Source organism: Podarcis tiliguerta, assembly GCF_965153285.1.
Source record: "Podarcis tiliguerta genome assembly, chromosome: 9".
Taxonomy (NCBI): Eukaryota; Metazoa; Chordata; class Lepidosauria; order Squamata; family Lacertidae; genus Podarcis; species Podarcis tiliguerta.
Window position 1 is genome coordinate 45,223,783 of NC_139542.1, and position 22,190 is coordinate 45,245,972.

At 42.9% G+C, this 22,190-nt stretch overlaps 1 protein-coding gene and 1 long non-coding RNA gene across 7 annotated transcripts in view; one reads left to right on the forward strand and one right to left on the reverse strand.

The window, feature by feature from the left end:
- GALNTL6 (polypeptide N-acetylgalactosaminyltransferase like 6) overlaps window positions 1-22,190 on the forward strand; it is a 432,117-nt gene that overhangs the window by 374,120 nt on the left and 35,807 nt on the right. For all 4 annotated transcript variants that reach the window (XM_083457344.1, XM_083457342.1, XM_083457343.1 and 1 more), the window contains exons 8-9: window positions 6,397-6,514; window positions 19,897-20,004. In XM_083457344.1, the coding sequence (XP_083313470.1) occupies window positions 6,397-6,514; window positions 19,897-20,004 (226 nt within the window). The remainder of the gene's footprint in view (window positions 1-6,396; window positions 6,515-19,896; window positions 20,005-22,190) is intronic.
- The window catches only part of LOC310685416, a 59,038-nt gene that overhangs the window by 1,976 nt on the left and 34,872 nt on the right, over window positions 1-22,190 (reverse strand). For all 3 annotated transcript variants that reach the window (XR_014515218.1, XR_014515219.1, XR_014515220.1), the window contains one exon: window positions 15,109-15,202. This is a non-coding gene — a long non-coding RNA (uncharacterized lncRNA). The remainder of the gene's footprint in view (window positions 1-15,108; window positions 15,203-22,190) is intronic.

Genomic DNA, 22,190 nt, shown 5'->3' on the forward strand with positions numbered 1-22,190 from the left:
CCCGCCAAATGAACCTGTGTAAATGTAGAGAGACGACTTTCATTTCGTTTTTATTACTAAACCAAGCCCCCCCCCCCTTGTTATTATTTTTTATTTAGTGGGAATGTTGGAAACAATCTCTCTTTGTGGGGTGATAAAAGAGGAAGGTTCATTTCCTTGGGTGTCGAGAGCACTGCCTGCCCATCTTTGTTGCGACTTTGGATGAAGAGCGGGAGCTAACGCGAGACAATAAAGTGCTCAGCCTCATCAGCTTTCAGCTCCTTCATCCTCTGCCAGGAAGTGGGTGCCAGTGTTTTTTCTGTCACTTCCATTTTTAAAAACTGCTTTCACGGCTTTTACAAGAAAATGTCATTGTGCCTCTGGTGCAAAGGAGGAGGAATCTAATTTCATTACAGTTAAGTGCCTGCCTCCCCATTACCTTCCATAAGAGCGTAACGGTATATTATAGAGCGCTAATAAAATAGGAAGGATGGAGGTAAGAGCACATGTCAGGAAGCCAAATTACTTTGGGCCACCTAGTTGCCTTCTCATTTCACCCGGGCGGCTGCCTTTCCCACAACCTAATTACAGCATTTTCTGGGACTTTGCTACCCAGCGATAACCGGCTGGCAATGCTTTTGTGTAGCTCAGACATGGCGCGGCGTGAGCTTTGGTCTTCATCCTTGCCACCAAATAATTGCTTCTGACGGCCGTATTAATCTCCAGAGACTTCGGAGTAAATGAAATATGAACATTTATCTTTTATTCCCATGTGCCACCGGCGTGGACTGGGGCAAATAAGTGGGAAAGGAGTGCCTTTGCAGTCCCTGACTGTATTACTGATCAAAGGGACAATATTCACCCAGTTTCTCTGCTCCGTGGCAGATCACAGGCCAGATCATTAACTGTGTGTCTCATCCACTTAGCAAAGTGTGAGGCCCTTGTCGGCTTGAATCAGTGTCACCGTGTGCAGGTTTGAGAGTGTCTGGAGAAAAGGCAGGCTGGCTCTGTGTGAGAGTGTGTGCTGTATTGTGGAATTCCTCTGATAAAAAAGAGTGGGTTGATCAAGCTTTACTTTATTTGAGTAAGTAGTAGTCTTTGGGATTGGGATTAACCCTTTGGCATCCTTCTAGTTGCAGTTAACTTTGTTACAAGATCAAAGCAGGAAAGCTGCTAATATGTGCAGTGCCAGGTAACTTGAGCGCTGCAGCTGATATTCAGAAAAGGGCAACCAAAAATGATCAGAGAGAGACTATGAAGAAAGTTTGCAGCATATGGGACTTTTTAGTTTCAAGAAAAGGCGAGTAAGAGGTGGCTTAATAGTTTAGAAAAGTATGCACGGCGTACCCTCCAACATTTCTCTGATGAAAATAGGGACGTCCCATTCCATAATGATAATTTTACTATTTATAAATATAAATCTTACTGGGTTGCCCCAGCCACTCTGGGCAGCTTCCAACATATATAAAAACATAATAAAACATTAAAACTTTTTTTTAAAAAAACCCGTCCCTATACAGGATTGCCTTCAAACAGCTTGGGGGTCAGGTAACTCCATACATTTCAACATTGCTGCAATGAAAATAGGGACCTCCTAAGGAAAAGCGGGACACTGGGATCAAATCAGAAACCAGGACAGCTTCTTTAAATCAGGTACGTCCCTGGAAAATAGCGTCTGCCACGGCATGGAGAAAATAGAGAAAATGTTTCCTTCCTTTCTTCCTCTCTCGTAGCACCAGATTCAGGACAGGTAAAAGAAAGTAGTTCATAGCACTGCACATAGTTAAACTATGGAACTCGCTCCCACAGGAGCCAGTCCTAGCCACAAAAGTAGATAGCTTCAAAAGAGGATTAGACAAATAACTGGAAGAGAAGGCTGTCATTCCTCTGACTGCCAGTTACAGGGAAGCTCCTGGTGATGAAAAATCAGGGCAGAGGGGCTCCTCCCCACAGCTTTGCTCTGTCACTGGCAGTTTTGCCACTGGCAGGGGTGGGACGCTTCAAACTCAAAGACCAAATACTGCCCTCTAAGCTTCTCTGTCTGGCTCCCAGACCACACCCCTCACCCGACCACGCCTCTCCATGGCCCTGCTCCATGCCTTCCTGAAATATGCTCTTAAACTGTTATCGTGTCTGTTGGTTGCATGGATGGAGAAATGTGGGTGGGTGTCAGAAACACCTGACTAGAGTCTGATTTTTTAAATTTAAAAATGCTGTATAACAGTAAGACTCACTTCTCCTCCACCACCCACTTTTGCACTGAATCCCACCCGCTATTGGCATGTGCCCATGTTGTCCATGACTGAATGTGGATCTTGGACTGAAAAGGATTCCCCACCACTGGCCTAGGGAACCCCTCCCCAACCATCACTGTCAATAAAGCAATATAGGTTCCTTGAACAGCCATTGTCAAATTCCTAAGAGCACAGGTCAGTTTGGTAGGTGATTCTCTCAAGCACCCATCATTCCTGACTGCTTAGATATGAGGTTTGATCTGGATCATCAGACGTTATTTTGCTTTTAGAACACTATAGGGACTTGTAAATGACTTGTTTTAGAATAACCCTACTCCTTAGAACAAGAAACCTCCTGTGTAAGGTATTGTACCACATCTCCACGGTGTTCCTTTGAAATCTGGACATGAGCTGCCCTTACAACGTTCACATATAAACTGTATATAAATGTAAACTGTAAGAGGTTTCATCAGGTATCACGCCTTTCTCACTTTGTGTTTGACTCATGATTCAGAACTTCTTGCTTGTGTTGATTAGATGCATATCAGAAACTTGAACATTTTCACAGGCAGAAGCTAAAGCACACATGGATCCAATGTGGAAATTATAGAAATTTAAAAGGTGTGTGTATGTGTGTTTACTTTATCTGTGCTTGAATTACTTTCAGGGAGCGTTCTTATGGGAGAAGAAGGATAAGATATCTGGGTATTGATCTACCTGCAGGGATCCATTTTCAGCAAAGGCTATCAAAGACTTTCTGTATCTTTAAGAATTGCTCATGAAATTGTAATGAGCCATCTATAATACTAAACAAAGCAAAAGAAAACCCCTGGGCAGGGCAGATAGTCCTTTGAAAGAGTTGCTTGTCCTCTGAAGTGAGGGGTAGGGATTGTTATAATTGGGTATTAAGCCCCCTCTACCTGTCTTCTGAGTTAATTTTCTTTAAAATATTGGTAGGATTTACTTAGTTATGATCATCTTTCTTTCTTTTTTTAAGGCCTGTAATGCAGTAAGGGAGCAGGGGTGGCATCCTGCAACTAAAGATTGATTGCCTGGCCAGAATATTGCTGGCCTTGCTTGTATTTGGCAGTGGAACTTTAATCTTAAGGGGATGTCGGGATGATGAAAAATCACTCCCAGGCTCTCTCGTTAACTAGTAGCTTTTATGTTTGTTCCTTTTCAAACATTAAATGTAACTGACTGTTGTACTTCGGCATTGTATTATCATTCCAGCCTGATCTTTCATGACACCCAAGGGCAACAGACAACGAAACAGGGCCCCTTTTCTTTTCGTCCTCCTGCTGCAAATTCCTGTACGCTTCCAGAGGCAAAACATTCATTTGGCTCGTTTCTAGTCCACCTGAACTATGGAAGCCTTTCCCATAATCTTAACTAATTGGAATTTCCCTACAGGACCAGAGGCAGCTATTTCCACATACCTGTGAAATTTGATGGCCACACAGTATATGTGTGCACGCTATTTGTTTATTTTGCTTTTTATTCAACCTTTTCTTCAAGGTGTTCAGTGCGGCACAGGCGTTCTTCCTTTCTATCTCCATGACCTCCCTGCAACATAGGTCAGACCAGAGCTGGAGCTTGGGCTAGGATCACTCAGGGAGTTTCATGACTGAATGAGGATTTGAACCCAGGTCTCCCCACTCCTAGCTCTGTCCACTACCCCGTGTGTCACACCTGCAAATGTGTACATGCACACACTTTATGCAAGGCTCAGTTTTGTGGTTTGTGACATGTTCCAGATAAATACTAGGCAGTTCCAGAGAGCAGCACTGAGAGGATGCCCTGTGGCCACCTGGCATTTGAGTTACGGCTTGCCACAGGGCATTATTTTGCCTACGATGCTATTTAACCTATGAAACCATGTAGAGTGGCCTTATTTTGAACAAAGTGTCATTAGTATTATGATGACACACAGCTCTGTTTCTCCATAAGATGTGAAACAGAAGTGACCGTGCAGGCTTTGGACTAGCGTCTGGGGCAGTGGTTGGCTGGATGAGAACCAATAAGCAGAGTTTAAACTCCAGCTGAGACAGAGGCTCTTTGAAAGAACAGGTATGTAGTCTAGGAATGCTGCTTGATCCATCTTTGCTATTTGAGTGAATTTTTCCCGCTTCAATTAGTAAGGCAGCTTCAGCCGGGCCTCCGCTGAGATAGCTTGGCCACTGTGGTTTTGGTGATGTCAATACTACATTACTGAAATGTGCTCTATGTAGGGTTTCTTTAGGGCTTAACCCAAAAGCTGCAGCTAGTGTAGGATGCAATAGCTAAGTTGTTTACCAGGGGGGCGGTATACCATTGACGCCATATAATACTTCTGCTGAAGGAGCTGTAGTGACTGCCAATGGACTACTGGATGCAGTTTTTTGTTTGGTTTGGTTTGCTGTTAGCATTTAAAGCCCTAAAGAGGGGACCAGGTTACCTAAAAGAGCCCCTTGCCCCATAAAGCAACTGTGTTCCTTAGGTGGGACACTGCTGACAGTACAGCATGCCGCAGAGATGAGCTTACTTTTTATTACAACTGGGCTTTTAGTGTTGCAGCTCCAGCCCTCTGAAATCAAGTACCAGCCAAAATTGACATATTGATGTTTAGGCACCTACTGTTTATTTAAAAATGGCCCAGCCATTTACTTGTTATACATCTATAGAAATGCTTTTATTGGGACAGATCCAACTCACCCACTCCACTAGTGGAAATCAGAGCTAGGACTCTAATGCAGTAGGGCTGCCCCACACCTCCCACTGCGTCATAGGTGTCAATGTTTCCCATTTTTAAAGGGAAATTCCCTTATTACAAATAGGATTCCTCACAAAAAAAGGGAAAAGTTGACAGCTATGCACTGTTGACAGCTATGCATTCTACTCTGAATTCCACCCTACATTTGTTGTGGAAATCGTAGGAATGGTTTTTATTGTTTTTAGAGTTTATAATTCTTATACTTTATCTCATTTTATCATGTTGTATACCAATTCAACGACCTCTGTCTATGAAGCGGTTTATAAATCTGTAAAACGAATAAAGTAAAATAAATAGTGTTCTGAACATGGGCATGTCTTGAGTTGAAACTAATTGATGTGAGTGATCAATTCAGGATGCAATTTTGCGGGTATTCCATTATTTATTGTGTTTCATAGCCATTGTGAAAAGTAGATGGAAAGGAATGAATGACGCCATTGAAAAAGGGTAACCAACACACTGACCCCAATCCAGCTAAAGTTCAGTATAACTAAATGCCACTGGAAGCAATGAGCCTTGAATTGCTGGCAAGCCACTTTCCCCCTTGGTTTCAAGTGAGAACCTTAGCTGGATTGAGGGCATTATTAGCAATCAGTTGTAAACTGGGAAGGAATATGTGATTGTTTCAGTCGCACGTACTTTGAGTTAGCTACAGGCTGAGTTTCCATCGAGCATGAGAGCTAGGGGTTGTACTGAAGGCTACAAGCTCAACTGCGTACAAAACAGGCACAATAATTGTGTTTATTATGTTGAGGCTCAAGGGCATTGTATTAACAAAAAATACAACTTGCTTACTTTAGCTAGAGTTCGAAATGCAAGGTCAAAATCAAAATCTCGGTAAAACCATTCACTAAAATGCCACTCAATGTGTTCATATATTTGGAAACATCAATACTGTAAAGGTGAAACCCCATTCATATTCCATGGACAATATGATGTGAGACCATTAAACACTCTATCTATGTTTTGCTGCAAGAGCTTTGTCTGAATGGGGTTTGCATACTATGGGTAATAGGCAGCTAAATCATACCCAGAATAGATACTTGTGCATTTATTTCAGTGGGTTTACTTTGCGTACAACTAACATTGTCACTCCATGTGTTTTTGCTTGGAGAAACATTGTGTTCTCTTTCATGGGTGAGATTCCCATTCCCCAGTTTTATGCTCATGAGAACCACACCATGTACCAAGGACAGCCAGTGTGGTGCCCTCCAAATCCGTTTGGACTCCAGTTCCCATCAGCCCCAGGTAGAGTGGTCAAGGAGGTGGAAACTGGAGTCCAGCAGGATCTGAAGGGCACCCTTGTCACATAACATGCTGGTAACTCCCACCATATCTGTCTCCATCAAGCACATTTTGCCAGTCATTTCAGCTTTTCAAGCATGCCATGATGATGCCTGCCATTGACAGTTTGTTATATTCCTTCGTCAGATCCCCTGTTATGGCTGGAGGTCTGTTCGCTGTTAACAGAAAGTGGTTTTGGGATCTCGGTGGCTACGATCCAGGTTTAGAAATCTGGGGAGGGGAGCAGTATGAAATTTCCTTCAAGGTAAGCAGTCAAAATGTTTATTCATGGTACACGCTGCTTTTATATGGTACGAGGCATGCACTATATCTCCAAAACTCAAACGAAATGAGATGTAGTCAAGTGTGTTTGTCTACTGACTCCCCCCCCCCCCCTCCTTCAACCAAAAGTAGCCACAGGAGGCTGTAAGCTTTAGCGGAAGAATAGAGGAGCAGAGTGCTTCTTAGCCCTTTACCCTCCAAGAGTTTCTCTGTTCACAATGATCCCTTTCAAGATGCTTTCCCATATGAGAAGACACATGTACAGTAGTACCTTATGGATGTTGTTGGACTACACCTCCCACCACACTTGGCCATTGCCTATGTTGGCAGGGGCTGATGGGAGTTGTAGTCCTTGAGGATGCCGTGTTGGCTGCCCCAGGGTTAGCAAGTCAGAGCGGGCCTCGAGTGACCCAGGTTCAAAGTCCCACTCAGCCATGAACTTTTAGAATGACCTTGAGCATTGCCTACCTTTTAGCCTAACATATCTTACAGGATTGCTGTGAGTATAACCTGGGGAAGGCTGGGGGCAGACTGACCTTGAGCTTATTGAAAGTAATTGCCTTAAGTTACTTGGAAGAAACACTGGGTAATAACTTTGGAGTAGTTGTAGTAGCAGCAGCAGCCGTTAATAGCTATCCACCCCATCCGGCTTTTGGGGTGGTTGTTTATTATTTTGTTTTTAAGTTGGGTCACATTTAGTTTTGGGTGTGTGATTAGCCTTTTGGCCCTGGGATATTCCTTCTAAGTATTGCTCTATAACATAAACTCCATTTTGAGCACACCAAAAACCAAAATGACATTTACAATGTAATCACTACAATGTGACTCCTCTCTACCGAGCCACATTTTGAAAAACTACACAATTGCCTCCATATAACTTCCATTGCCCAGATACGTTGTGCATGTAGGCAATATGGGCAACTTATCTTATGTGCAGTCATAGCTAGAAATGGCTGGACCCAAGGAAGAGTTGCAGAATTGCCAAAGCTGCTAAAGGAAAACCTAGCCTGGAGGGGAGATCTCCACTCTGATCTCAGCAGGGCAGTAAGAAACCCTTCCAGCTGCCTATACCATAATTATTTGGCTCCGCCACACCTGGAATTACATAAGGAAAACCAAGACACATAGATGCCTGCTAGGAATTTAAGTACACATCTGTTTAGGCCATGCGAGTGAATAATACTGGGTATGATGGATGAATAGTATAATCTAGTAGTATAAGGCAGCCTTTTGTGTTTTACAGCAGTACATTTCAGTCTTTCTGACATTCATTTATGTCACCATTTCTATTCTGCCTTTCTGCGCCCAGTGCATCCGAGACAGCTCACAAGGCACCTAAAACACCACAGACACAACCAAACAATAAAATATATTTGAAAATTATAGTTAGGTCCCAGGTTCAATCCCTGGCATCTCAAGACAGGGCTGGGAAAGATTCCCAGAGACCCACTGCCAATCGGTGTCAACAATACCGAGCAAGATGGACCTATCTTCTTAGCTATAGCCCTTGACTTGTGCATGCTGATTTACACTTAAGCATCCTTTGAGTCTCTCATAAGGCAGAAAGTTGTCAAGGCAAAAGAATGTGACTGTTCTATTAAGCAAGCTAGATGCATTTGGAAAGTGTACAAGGTCAGTTCAGTTGTTTCACAATTGAAAGTGTCATAGAGAATTACAGCGGAACCTCGGTTGTCAGACATAATCTGTTCCAGAAGACCGTTCAACTTCCAAAACGTTCGACAACCGAGGCGCAATTGCCGGCTGGCAAATTGCTTTTCAAAAATGGAGAAACACACCTCAGAAGTCGTTTGACTTCCGAAGTGCGTTCGAAAACGGAAGCATTCACTTCCAGGTTGTCAGCATTTGGATACCAAATTGTTCAGGTTCCGAAGCGTTCAACAACCAAGGTTCCACTGTGCTTTGTTTATTATGTAGTAGGCATTGTGCTTAATGTTGTTACCATCTTCCTGCACCCCTCAAAAAGTTCAGGTCTTGATGACGCTCACACCTGGCCTTCTTGCACTGTAAGATGTTGTTACTACAACTTTTTCTGTAAGTAGCACTTGCATTTAGCTCCAAGTCATTGCCTAGTCTGATTTAATCCTCCATGATGCCTGCTCTGTGTTTACCACTGAATAAATTTAATGTGTCAGTCATTGATTGGCTTTGTTGCAAACCTCCTTATTCTCTTCAAGCATCAAAGGGGCCTAAAAGAAGCCTTTCCTTTACAAACCTGTTGCGTGCACACACTGAATTCAAGCATGTGCACTGACTGAATTGCACAGAAGCTGTTGGGGATGCCTCTCCTCCAGATTGCCCAAGTGGATTTGAGGGTGTTTTCAGCAGAATCAAAGTGACCCACGTGAACTGAACTGGTGTCACGTAACTTCGAATCAATTCCATACTTAGAGAAAATAAAAGCTGAAAGACAAGAGGAGCCTACAAGCTAAACCAATGGACATTTTGTTCAGAGTACATCAGTTTGCACTCTCTGTTGTTAGGGTGTTTCAGAGATAAATGCTGCCTCTTGCATCTCACAGTTCTGACAGGAGGCCTAAAGATTGTATTATCCCATTTCCTAGTCCCCTGTTATTTGTCATTGGAAGGAATATAATTGCAAGGCAGTCCATTGCTCTCTGTGCAGAAACCATGGCAACCATACTGGAAGCTCGGATACTAAATAGTCCCAACCTGTTTTGTTCAAGTGACAGATTCTTTGGAGAGGGCTGTGTTATGCTGGGCCCTCATTTCAGCCATATCTCTTTATTCATCTCATTACCATGAGTTGACCTAAGGGTCCACGTCCTTCTGCATGAATATATTTTGAAAAACAGCATTTTGTAGCATTTGCCTTGAAGAAATAAGAACTCACTCTGAGGTGTGTGTGAATGTAGGGAGCTCAGTAGAAAGTGCATGCGGAAAAAAGCATTTGGGGTGGGGATGCTATTGATGGGGCAAATTAATGGGGTGGGGAAGTGAAATAAAATGGAGCCATGGCTTAGCATCATCTCGTGAGAGTTCCCAGAGATGGCAGCTACAGTGCTGCACCTGTGGTCCTGCTGCACCACCACTGAGAGCTAAGCCAAGACAACATAGTGTGTGCACACTGAGAGGATGACCTCCAAACCATCCTAAATATCTTCACAGAAGCTTATGAAAAGCTTGGCCTATCGCTCAACATCCAAAAAACCAAAGTGCTGCACCAACAAGCACAAAACAACTCCTCTGCAGCACCACAAATCCAACTCAATGGTGTAACATTGGAAAATGTTGATCACTTCTCCTACCTGAGCAGTTATCTTTCCACAAGGGGCGACATTGATGCCGAAATCCAGCATCGCTTGAGCTCTGCAAGTGCGGCTTTCTCCCGATTGAAGTGCAGAGTGTTTGAGGACCGGGACATTCACAGGGAAACCCAAATGCTTGTTTACAAAGCTATTGTACTACCAATCTTACTGTATGCTTGAAAAACATGGACCACTTATAAACGCTATCTCCAACTCCTCAAAAGATTCCATCAACGGTGTCTCCGAAAAAATTTACACATCACTTGGGAACTAATCACAGGCGAACTAATGCCAGTGTACTGGAAGAAGCAAATATCACCAGTGTCAAAGCAATGATTCTTCAACATCAACTTTGTTGGACTGGTCATGTTGTGCAAATGCCTGATTATCCAAAGCAACTACTCTATCCTGAACTTAAAAATGGAAAGTGTAATGCTGGTGGTCAACAAAAGAGGTTGAAAGACTCTCTCAAGGCAAATCTAAAAAAAATGTAGTATAAACACTGACAACTGTAAAACACTGGCCTGCAAGCGCTCCAATTGGAGAACAGCCTTTACCAAAGGTGCCATGGGCTTTGAAGACTCTTGAACTCAGGACAAAATAGAGAAACGTGATAAGAGGAAGGCACGCTTGGCAAACCCTCACCGTGATCAACTCCCACCTGGAAACCTATGTTCCCACTATGGAAGGACGTGTGGATCCAGAATTGGCCTCCACAGTCACTTACGGACTCACTGTTAAAACTGTGTTTATGGAAGACAATCTTACTTGGCTACGAGTGATCGCCAAAGAAGAAGAAAGTTTGTCTTAAGTGTGCTGTCCAACCTGAGCTCATGGTTTGTCTACTCCAGACAAACCACAACCTGAGCTCATGGTTTGTCTACTCCAGACAAACCACAAGCTATAAACCCAGGAACAACCCTTGGATACAGCATGAGGTTTGTCTGGAGTGAAACAAACCACGAGCCTGGGCCATCATGCTAAGCCAAACCATGGCTTAGCTGCTCACATCAGTGGAGCAGGAGCAGAGCAGGAGCAAAGCAGCTGTGATCACTTCTGTGGGAAGCCTCGTGCATCTGTGCTAAGTCATAGTTTGGTTTGGTTTAGTGTTGTGTGCAAACCATCTCTTTCTGTAGACTGCTCACCATTATAATTTCCCCAGTGCCCTGGACTGACACAAGGTCAGGCACTTTGGGGCATTATGGGGATTTAAAATGGCAGCTCACAGATGCTTTGGGAGTGCTGCTGTCGCTATAGCTCACCAGAGGGCATGTTGCCCACTGCCCCTTCAAACATTGAATCTTCCAAGTCTCTATCCTAACAACAGCCTTGCAAGGTCGGCCAGCATAATTTCCATATTGTAAATTAGAGATTGAAGCACAATGACTTGTTTTTAGGGTTTTGCACATGCAATTTCAGTTGGGGACTTTCTGGCTCACTGCTCACATCCTTACAATTTTGGGTCAGATCAGACTTCATACATGTTCATTACCTGCACATAATAAGGCCATCAAACTTAGAAAGTTTGGACTGTGTTGAGCTATGGACAAAAACATGCTTTAAACAGGGCTTTTTTTCAGCCGGAACTCAGTTCTGGCACCTCTCAGATGGGTGCCATTGCCATTCTAAGAGAATGAGGGAGGTGTTCATGGTGAGTTCTGATACCTCTTTTTCTAGAAAAAATAGCACTGGCTTTGAAGAATACAAACTGAAAAGGAATTACAACTTTCCCATTTTGGGATGGAAAAGTGTTTGCAGAGTAGATAAACAAAAAAAGGATATGACTTCAGTGGCCTGCCTGTCAAAATGGCCTGTGGAGAGTGGACCTGAATCCAGTCCAAGACTGCACCCACTTCACCACCCCTGGGGTGCATTTTGCAGTGACTAATTGCAAGATTACAAACTACACTCTACTTTTAGCAATGGCCAAATGCATCTTTTTCAGCTAAGTAAAATCTTCCTAAAAGTCTCTTCCTGAAATAATCTTGCTTAAAGGCTGATTGAAACATCCAGGCTAAATATGTTTGCGGTACAGCTTTAAAGTAACAACAGCAGGAAGCTGCTGCTGAAGACCAACTTTTTTACATATGTAAGAGAAGCAGAGGTTTGATATGCTAATTCCACAGTGTGCAAAGATAAGGCAGAAGTACTAAAAGACTCCTTGAGCTATTAATATGCATGCTAACCATACCAAATAAGATTATTTTTTTTTTAGCAAACTTCTCTATTTTTGTTTGGAGAGAAGCTCAGAACACACTTTTGAAAAGGGATGGAGAGGGCAAAGATTTGCAATTAAGTAAACAACTTAATTCTGTGGCTGGCCTAAGAGGATTTATTAATGGGAGCCTTGGGTGGAGTGGTGGAGGAGCTATATTAGACACAGATGCATGTAACAAGGTAGTGACAATGTTTATGAAGAAGCCTAAGGACGCTGAAATGCTGTGTCTCGAAGCAGATAGGAAGAGGTTAAGTGAGTGCTTAGCCCTGTCCCCCATTTTCTGTTTTTCAAAATGGACAACCAACTGTTCCCCCCGCCCTTGGTCCTTCATATGGAACAGCCTGACTTATAGTTCGCCATTGTCTCACCTAATTTGGCATTCAGCTAATGCATGAAGATCTAAAGGATAATGAAATACTACAAAAGTTAAATGAAATAAGATACAGTCAGCCTGCAACTTATTTGGGGGTTATGTTCCAGGGATAGAGCCTAAAGCCAAAATCGTGTATAGTCAAAACACATTGGGTTCAATGACGGGCGAGATTGCCGTAGTCTTTTCCCCCCCGAACCCCTCCCTCTTTCTGCCACATATATATATATATAATTTTGCCAAGCGCATAAATCTGAATGTACACAAGTTAAATGTGCACAAGTTGCAGGCATGGACTTCTATTCAACAATACTAATAAAGATGCATATTTGAATAGATGGATAAAGCTTGGATTCAGTCCCAGAATTTAGCCAGTCTGAAACTTTGAGAAGAAACCTAAACATTATAATTTACCATTTGTCTGCAGTCAACCATTTTAGCTGCAAGTCAGCCTTAATTTTGTGCTACCACTGTAGCCATGTCTCTTGGTTTTATCTGTTACATTTGACTGGTGTTGTTATTAACCACTGTGCCCTGATATATATGAAGCTTTGATTGGACACTGCAAGACAGATAATGTTCTACTGAACTCCCTGTTCCCTTGCCGTTTAAGAACCCAGAACAGCAACAAAGGCGGTGCTTTAGAGATCTAATTATCTCCTTCAGGCAGTATATGTGTGTAATATTCTTATCAGATGTCACTTCATTGTCACTTATGCACTGCTTAGGTGAGCACCATCAAAGAAAGCAACCATATATATTTTGAAACTACGTCAAACGGACGTGTATACTGTATTGTAATTCACAGCAAAGGTAACTGCTGGTTTATTAAGTTCAAATCAAATATAGCACAGGGGCGGATCATTCAGCATAAATGTTGGTGGAGGAAAATACACCCCTCCCGTGCTCTTTTGTGATACTGACACGCTTACAGGTATTCACGAATTGAAAAACCAGTTTCTGCTGAGGGCGGTGGCACTGATACCATAGGCATTTTTTTTTCTTCATATCTTCTGGCGTCGTTCCAAACACAGTTCATGCTGCCATCTGTGAACCCTCAAGTTATGATGAAATGGTGGCGAGAAATAAAATGGTGTGCATGTGAACATATGGGAAAGAAACCGTACAACTGAGTTGTAGCCATGCTGACACCTTCCACCATTGGTGGGAAGGCAGTTCTTGGCTGGAAATTCTCCCTGACTTCTCCTTTTTGCCTTCTCTCTTCTGCCCTGTAAAGCTCAACTAAGAATTCAGATCAGGTTACCAGGAAAAACAGAGCCTCATGTCATTATTGTGCATTTTGTTGTGTGGAGGGAATGGCAGGGTCCATGCTGGCTCAGCTTATGGTCCTTTCAGTGCACAAGCACCATTTCTCAGGATACAGTGGTACCTCAGGTTAAGTACTTAATTCGTTCCAGAAGTCTGTACTTAACCTGAAACTGTTCTTAACCTGAAGCACCACTTTACCTAATGGGGCCTCCTGCTGCCGCCACGCCGCCAGAGCACGATTTCTGTTCTCATCCTGAAGCAAAGTTCTTAACCTGAGGTAATATTTCTGGGTTAGCGGAGTCTGTAACCTGAAGCATATGTAACCTGAAGCATGTGTAACCCGAGGTACCACTGTACATTATATAGGCAACCCATCGTCATCTCTTCCGTCTCTTGTCTTTTTTTTTAACAATTGGATTTATTAGTGCAGTTTAGGGTTTTTTTGGTTCCCTTTGTTTAAGCTCCTCACATTCACAGCTGCCTGATCTGTAATTATAACCAGACATGGCAGTATGTGTCTTAATTATGCATGAGTGACAAATGCCTTTTTAGACACTGTTCCCTGTGCTTGAGATCTAGCGTCAGTTCATCAGTGCACTCTGGAGAGCAGAGGCCCTGCTCGTACACCCGTATATGACCCAAAGCCTGCCAATCCAAGCAGCAGCAATGGCTCCTGCCGCCCTTGGGATCTCAACATCCCTTATTTTTATGGTTCTTTCACTTGCTTTCTGCTTCACCCCTTGTCATCTCTTTCATCCTCTTCACAGGAAAAGCTGGTAGGAAATAAGGAGCTCTGACAGTGGTGGCTGGTGCCCATTGGGATTGGTAGGGCAGAAGGCAGGAAGGCCTGCAGTAGTAAGGGCAGAAATAGGCTGTGCCAGCAACTCCCTGTTCAGAATAGGAATGGAAAATATCAACGTTGAGCTTACCTACGCAGGTTTTTTCCTGTTCCCATGTTGATTCTTGATCTTGCCAAGAGGCAAGGTGTTGTTTTTTAAAGTTTTGCTTTAAAGCACATCATATATTCTTTATTATACGTATATTATATGGATAGTATACACATACACGGTAAAGCTTTCCTAAAGTGACCAGTACACAGAGATGCAGACAGCAATGTGTATAAATGTATAAAAAATACTTACATATCAATGCTTACAAAGTTATGCTGCAGAAACATAGTACTGCATGAGACTATTTTTGCATATTGTCTGTATAAAATAAGTATTTTTGTCATACATTTTTGGATATAATTAGAGAGGCTTTTTGGTTTTTTTAAAAAATGCGCCACTCATATATAAGTGGGCACTCAAAGAGGTGATATGAAGGGAAAGCTAAATCTGGTCAGACCCACCACATTTCACATATAAGCCTTTTAAAAAACAGTTTCCTCCTCCACCCCTACTTCAGAACAAGCAATATTCAGCAAATCTTACCAGACACCAAAAATATCTGTTGTTTGGTTGTTGTTATTTATTAGATGGGTTAGGATGCTTGCTACCCAAAGGTCTCTGAGCATCTTACAACACACTGAAAAACATAAACACAAATGCATTGTTCCATTAACAGAATTCATACAAAACACCTGGGACTCAGCTACACAGCTGCAGATAAAACATTTTAAGTGAGTTTTAAGTGCAATGTACAATGTGACAGTAGATGACGATGGTGAGCCGTGTGGAAAATTCAATGTATTTTTAAAAACACTTTATATATATATAAAAAAGCATTTTCAGAACGGTTTTATGTGTGTAGTTCATGAACCCTGCAGTTCATTAACACAACAACAACAACCCTTTCCCCTTAACAGCCACAGGATGTTTGCACCAGTATTGTCAAGCATGATTTTTCCCTCTTGGAAGTGGGCTTATAGCCCATGCTGAGACATCCTGGATTGCAGGTCCTCAGTGAAGTGTACCTGTTGGTTACCTTCATATCCCACCTGTCCTCCAAGAGTTCAAGGTCATATACATGGCTTTCCCCCACTCCTATTTCTCTCCCCCATGCTTGGGCTCTAATTCTACTTATATCAGGCGAGAGCTCAGCATATCGTTTGCAGGGAATGGTGTCTCCTGTAGAAGATCAGCTTACACAAGGCTGCAACAACTTTTCTAGTGTTATGTGCCAAAGTGCCCACCCCCTCTCTCTCCCCTTATCAGTCCTACCTCAGCACTGCCATTTAGCAGAAGCCAATTATAAAGGCAGTGAAATGTCGGCATATATTTTCATTAGCATAATACAGCAAACAGCATAAAAATGCTAATTCTGCATCCCAACAGTTTAAGACTTTAGGAAATTGCTATGCAAATAATTATTAAGAGGGGTGTGTTAGGTTCCTCCCACCCCCCCTTGCCAAGAACATACAGTGAGAGCAGCTAACTCAGAGGGGATATATCATTATTATTGCTGCAAGGTGTACACTTGCAGTGAAATACTGCTTTTGTTGGTGGAAAACCAATGAAGGCAGCATCCATTAATCACAAGGAGCAGGTTGGTGCATGCAGGTCAGCTCAGGGCAGAGAGCCCAGTCGGGTGAAAGCTCCTGCGTCGAAAGTGAGCAATGTCTTTTTCTTCCTGCAGACATCCTCAGTGGTGCACTTTGGTAATATTGGATTCTGGACTTGAATGGTCTCAGGGGTGTATGTATTCCTTTGAAGTGGGATAAGTGACCCCTGCTGCTTTGGGGGACCCTCTTGGTCATTCTGCTGAGTGAGGAACCAAAGCCTTGCTCTAACAGCACCACTTAACTCCAATTGTGTTCTTTTATGTACGGTGTGTATGCAAACTATGCTAAGAAGAAAGAGTGGTGGTTTTCTATTCCTGAGCCAAAGTGTCTGCCCAGCCCAATTCCTTAAGGATCCAGTCCATAGCTTTGGAGAGCTTTTGGATGCATCCCTCCGTATGGGATCCCCACCTGGCAGTCGGTGTTTTAGATTTGCTCACCCTTGGAAAAGGCAAGAGCTTGCCAGAATTGTTCATGAATCTGCAACATCCAGGCTGGGTTACTGCAATGCATTACTATGCATGGAGCAGCCTTCAGAAGGCACTTAAGAACCTCAATTGGTTCAGAATACAGGGTCCAGGGTGGTAGCATTGGCAGGTGGGGTGGGCAGTAGCTGGTTCCTTCCCCACCCATAGGTGCCAACTCCTAGGGGCCCAGGTCCCTTTTCCCCTATTACATTTAAGGGGGGCACCTCCTCCACCACCCCCACAAAGTTGATGGGCAATGCTTCCTTCCTTTCTTTCCACGTTTGGACTTGGGTTTCCCAACAACGAACTTATAAGCGAACTTATAAAAGGGCTGCTGGATGGCAAGAGAGCTGGGCTCAAGAAGAGGGGTGAGATGGGGGAATAAACCTTCACCAACACTAGGTACCTCCGTTGTTAAAATCGGGGGGTGGGTGGGGATTATCTGCCCACCACCACCAATATTTTATTCATGTTGGCGCCCCTGTCCTCACCCTACATGCAGGAGCTTCCTACCTGTGGTTTAGAGAGCACACATAGGTCAGAAAAAGTGGTTCTGCCACAATGCCTCAAACCTCCCCCCACCCCCAACATTTGAAAAGAGATGCCGTTTATGACAGACCTAGAACACAGAACCTGAATTTGGATCCAGTTCCTCTCTTGAAAGCCTCCTTTTGTTTCCCTGGCTCCTTTGCAGTATTTGTTTTGTGTTAGGCAGCAATCCCCCCAAAAAAACCTTATGTGGGGCTATTGGGGGGAGGGGGGTTGGACCGAGCAGAGACATCCCTCCTCCCACTTCTGCTGGCTCAAGTAGTCTGATGTCACACTGCCGGCATGGACTTCCCCTCCTGATGCCCATCAAACATGCAGACAACTGTTAAGCCCTCCAGCAGTATTCCTGACAACAGAGCCTGGTAGATCCTGAACTGCTTTCACATTCAGTACTGGCCAACATAGGATCCAGAACTAATCTGCCTGGCCCCCTTAACCTTCCACTGCTTCTGCCATGAGGGTGGTAGCTCCATCCAGAGTCGCTGCAGCAAGTTCGGGTTCCTGTGCCTGTGAAGAAAAGGGTAATAACTTGTGGCATAGTTCTGTGGTCTACACAGGAGAATGTTGTTATTCTAAGTTGGGTTTCAGGAAAATACTTCCCATTCTTGTTTATATTGGCTGCTGGCTCCTTGCTATAAAAGACAAGTGTTTCAGTTTTACAGCTTGCTCATTAAACACCATCAAAATTAGCAGAAGTTCCCTTTGGGTCTGTTACATTTAGCGGGGTGTTTGTGTGTGTGTGTATTCAGGCTGCTTCTCTATTTTAGCGCAGTCCAGATGATATTAAAAATCCATTTTGAAGGAGTATTGATCAGGTGATGTGTAGGGAGAAGGGATGAATGTATTTTGAAATGATAGTTGGAAAAGTTATTTTATTGGGAGCAGCAATGGTTGGAGGAAAATAGAGGGGACGTCTGGGGGTTGGAAGTCAGCTTTTAAATTTGTATTGAATTTGTATTAATTTAGTGACAATTTGTTAAAAATCGTGGAAAATAATAAAAATAATTAGCAAAAAAAAAAAAAAAAAAAAAAGGAGCGCTGATCTTCCAGAAGAAATAAGAAATAAACCTTTGGAATCATACCGAAACTGATGAACAAACAGAAACAGCTGCTAAATGTCCTACAAGCCAGCCTGAGATTCATTTCAATTACGCCATAAAATGTACCTCCGATGTGTGCTGCAATTTGGTTTTTTTGTTTGATGCCTGCTACATGTGCCAAATGTTATTTCCTCTTGGTTTTCACCTCCATATTTCCAAGACCCTTCTAATTATTCCTATACACTAATAGCATATTCATTCTCCCAATATCCTTACGGAGCCCAAACAGTGCCAGTCATGTACAATCCTAAATAGGGGAAACCCCTAAAATAGCCCAACGAGGTATTAGCATGCTCACAAAATTCTGACTGTTGGGAAAGGGATGGAAAACCTGGGGGAGGGGAATGGAATGGAGTATTGTGGAATTGGGCGTGGCTGGCTGAAACCAGGAGCACTTAATGCTGCAATGTTTCACTGCAGTTCCCACTTGTTTTCAGATCCATGTAAAAGCTGGTGAGAGAAAATAATGGGTGAGAAAGTCTTATTGGAACACTTTCGGATGTTGTTGGCCATTGTGTGTCTTCTGACTGAAGCTCAGTCAGACTGTTCATTAAAACTGTTAGTGTTTAGCATTGCTCATTGAACCCATCTTCTTAATCTACAATGCTTGTTTAGTTAGAACATTTCCACCTAAACAAAAACGTTTCTGTTTATTTTGAACCGTAATTACTTTTTCTTTCCTAGGTGAATCAGACTTCTTAATGAGATTGCAAATAACCTTAATATGAGTGTTTTGCTAACTTTCCAAAAGCTAATGTAATCAGTAATGTATATTGTCCTTTGGACACTGCTCCCTGTCTTTTCAGTTTTCCATTATCTTGCTTCTGAAAGGTTTAATTATACGTTGCCTTTTAGCTTCACTGCCTCAGTCATCTACACACAGTCATCTACTGTGCCTCAGTCCTCTATACACATAGCATTTTTGAATTTTACGAACTCCAGAAGGTGCTTCAATAATTTGCAGAAATTGCAAGTGCTCAGTCAGGAGGTTGCCTTTGATACTTTCCAATTTCGAAATCCCATAAGATCACATATTTATGCTGTATTAACTATTACCTAGTGTGTCCTTTATAGTTCTTTAAAAAAAAAAAAAAAAACTTAGATGCAAAATACATTTTTTTCCTCCAAGCAATGACCTTCCCCACCATCATAATAAGAGCAATAAGCACAGTAATCTTGATATCGTCAATATACTTAGTATTCTTAATATTATCTGTATTTCTAACACTTCAAGTATTTCTAATACTTTCTTTATAATTTTTTTATTTCTATCCTTATATTAATGATGGTATATAAGACTAGATTAAGCTTATCATGGTTATTTGGTAGTTTCCTTTTCTTTCTTTGAACTAGTACTTAATTTGTGCTTAACTCGTGTCTCTATGTCCTCTTCAGTTTGCTTGTTTCGGTTTTGTTTTTTGTTTTGTTTTTTGTATATTTTTTCATTCGAAATAAATAATTAAAAAGAGCTATGAGCACAGAATGGTGTGGGGGTTTTTTGCGTACACTTGTAAGTTTTTCAGACCCTGACTTTTCTCTTTCAGCTGTTGCCAAGCACATCCTCACCTTACAGACATTCACCCTCTTGTTTTGTTCCTCTCTCAGGTCTGGATGTGTGGAGGAGGGATGTTTGACGTTCCGTGTTCTAGAGTGGGGCACATCTACAGGAAATATGTCCCTTACAAAGTCCCATCTGGCACCAGCCTAGCAAGAGTAAGTAACTTATGTTCTGAGGTTCATTCAGCTGTGAGACTTGACCGTATAAAATGCTATCCAGGAAACCTGTAACCCAAAACAGAGGCTCCCTTCAAACATCACACTCCTCATCTACCAAACCTTAGTTAGGAGCATCAGGAAGAAGTGATGGTCTCAAGAACTCCTTCCATTCCTTCCTTCCCACTCACATGCAGTTCCAAAGATGATTTCCTAATTTCCCCAAACCACACTTTGCTATGGCATCCAAACAAGCAAACTATGGGGTGAGCGATCCATTACACAGGAAAAGCTAGGGGATTCTACAAACCCCACATGGTTGGTCACTGTGGGAAAAAGGATGCTGGATTAGGTGGGCTTTTTAGTCTGGTGGATCAGGGGACTTCATATGTTTGCCCATGATCACCAACTCATAGCTGTCCTGTAGCCTTCTAAAAATAAAAGCTAAGAAGACAAGGTCCAGTGGTCCTTTATGGTCCAGTGAGAGATGGACCATAAAGAAGGCTGATCGCTGAAGAATTGATGGTTTTGAATTATGGTGCTGGAGGAGACTCTTGAGAGTCCCATGGACTGCAAGAAGATCAAATGCATCCATTCTTAAGGAAATCAGCCCTGAGTGCTCACTGGAAGGACAGATCGTGAAGCTGAGGCCACCTCATGAGAAGAGAAGACTCCCTGGAAAAGACCCTGATGTTGGGAAAGATTGAGGGCACAAGGAGAAGGGGACGACAGAGGACGAGATGGTTGGACAGTGTTCTCGAAGCTACAAACATGAGTCTGACCAAACTGCGGGAGGCAGTGGAAGACAGGAGTGCCTGGCATGCTCTGGTCCATGGGGTCATGAAGAGTCAGACACGACTAAACGACTAAACAACAACAAGACAAGGACCTCTGCCTTCCTTCCCTGTAATTCAAGCACTGGAACAATCTATCCAAATCAGGATTCCAAAACCATAGAGGGATCACTCAACACCCCATTTGTCACTTTGAACAACATGGTAAATTGTGGTTTGAGGAAACCAGGTCATCTACTAAGCCACAAACTAAGTAGGAGGACAGATCTCTTGTACTTGTTACACTTTCACAATCCTCCAAGGCATGATTTGGAGGATTGAGAATGAATGTTGCCACTGTTTCCATTTTTTTGGAGTAGCTAATAAAAAATGTAATCTGCTTTTGCAGAGGAAAATGCCTATTTTGGACAAAAATGCATTGCTGCAAGATCTGATAACGTAGGCCAAATTTGCCATAAGTACCTTGGAAGGACAAACAACTTCCAGTAAGCAAGAGAGGAAAAACTCCATTTATTGCTTGGAAGCTCCTCAGACATAATTCTGAGGAGAGTTCAGCTTCAGCAGAGGACCCACAAAGCAAGTCTGGCAAAGTGGTTCTCTTAGGAGAAATACTGTTGCAGGTATCTGCCTGGCCCTTCAGCTTCAGGCTTGATAGAAGCATCCATGGGACTCTAAGCTTAAGGGCCGATTTTAACATTACTCTTGCCACTGACAGGAAATCAGTCAGTGAAATCAATTCCAGTTGGAAATAACAACGCTGGCACAGGTTGCTGCAATATATGAAGGGTATGTTGGAAATCGCCCTGAGTCAGCAAGCCTCATTTTGCTCTGATGCTCCCTTTGGTTTCAGTTCAAGAGGCAAAAGCTCAGCTGATTGCCCAATCAGTTCCCACATGCTCCATTTCCTGAGCCAACTGCCAAACAAAGGAGGCTCAGTTAACACGAAGTGATCTCATCAAGTCGTTTTATGGAATCAATGAATTGCAAGCTTACCAATTGATGCGTTTTCAAGAGCTCACGTAGAAAAGGAAAAAGGAATCTTTTGTGTAAATATTGCAGAAAGAGGTACCTTTGTGAGCCCATTTGGACCTTAAAGGCTGGCAATTGACAGGATAAGGAGGGGCAGAAGATGCATGTGCTCCAAGCAGCAGGTAGCGAGGTGGCAAAACAGCATTGGGGGGAGGGGACACAGAGGAAATAGGTACACCACGGCTGTGGCCCATGTTTGGTGACTCTCTACATTCTGACTGAGTTCCATTTATTAGTAGATGTGGGTGATAACATAAAGGAGGTGGATGGCCATATAAGGTCCCTCCCTCCTGCCCACCCCAGGAAGAGGAACACGAGAAGCTGCTGTGGCCAGCCCAGTAGCAGGACGACGATGGCCAAGAT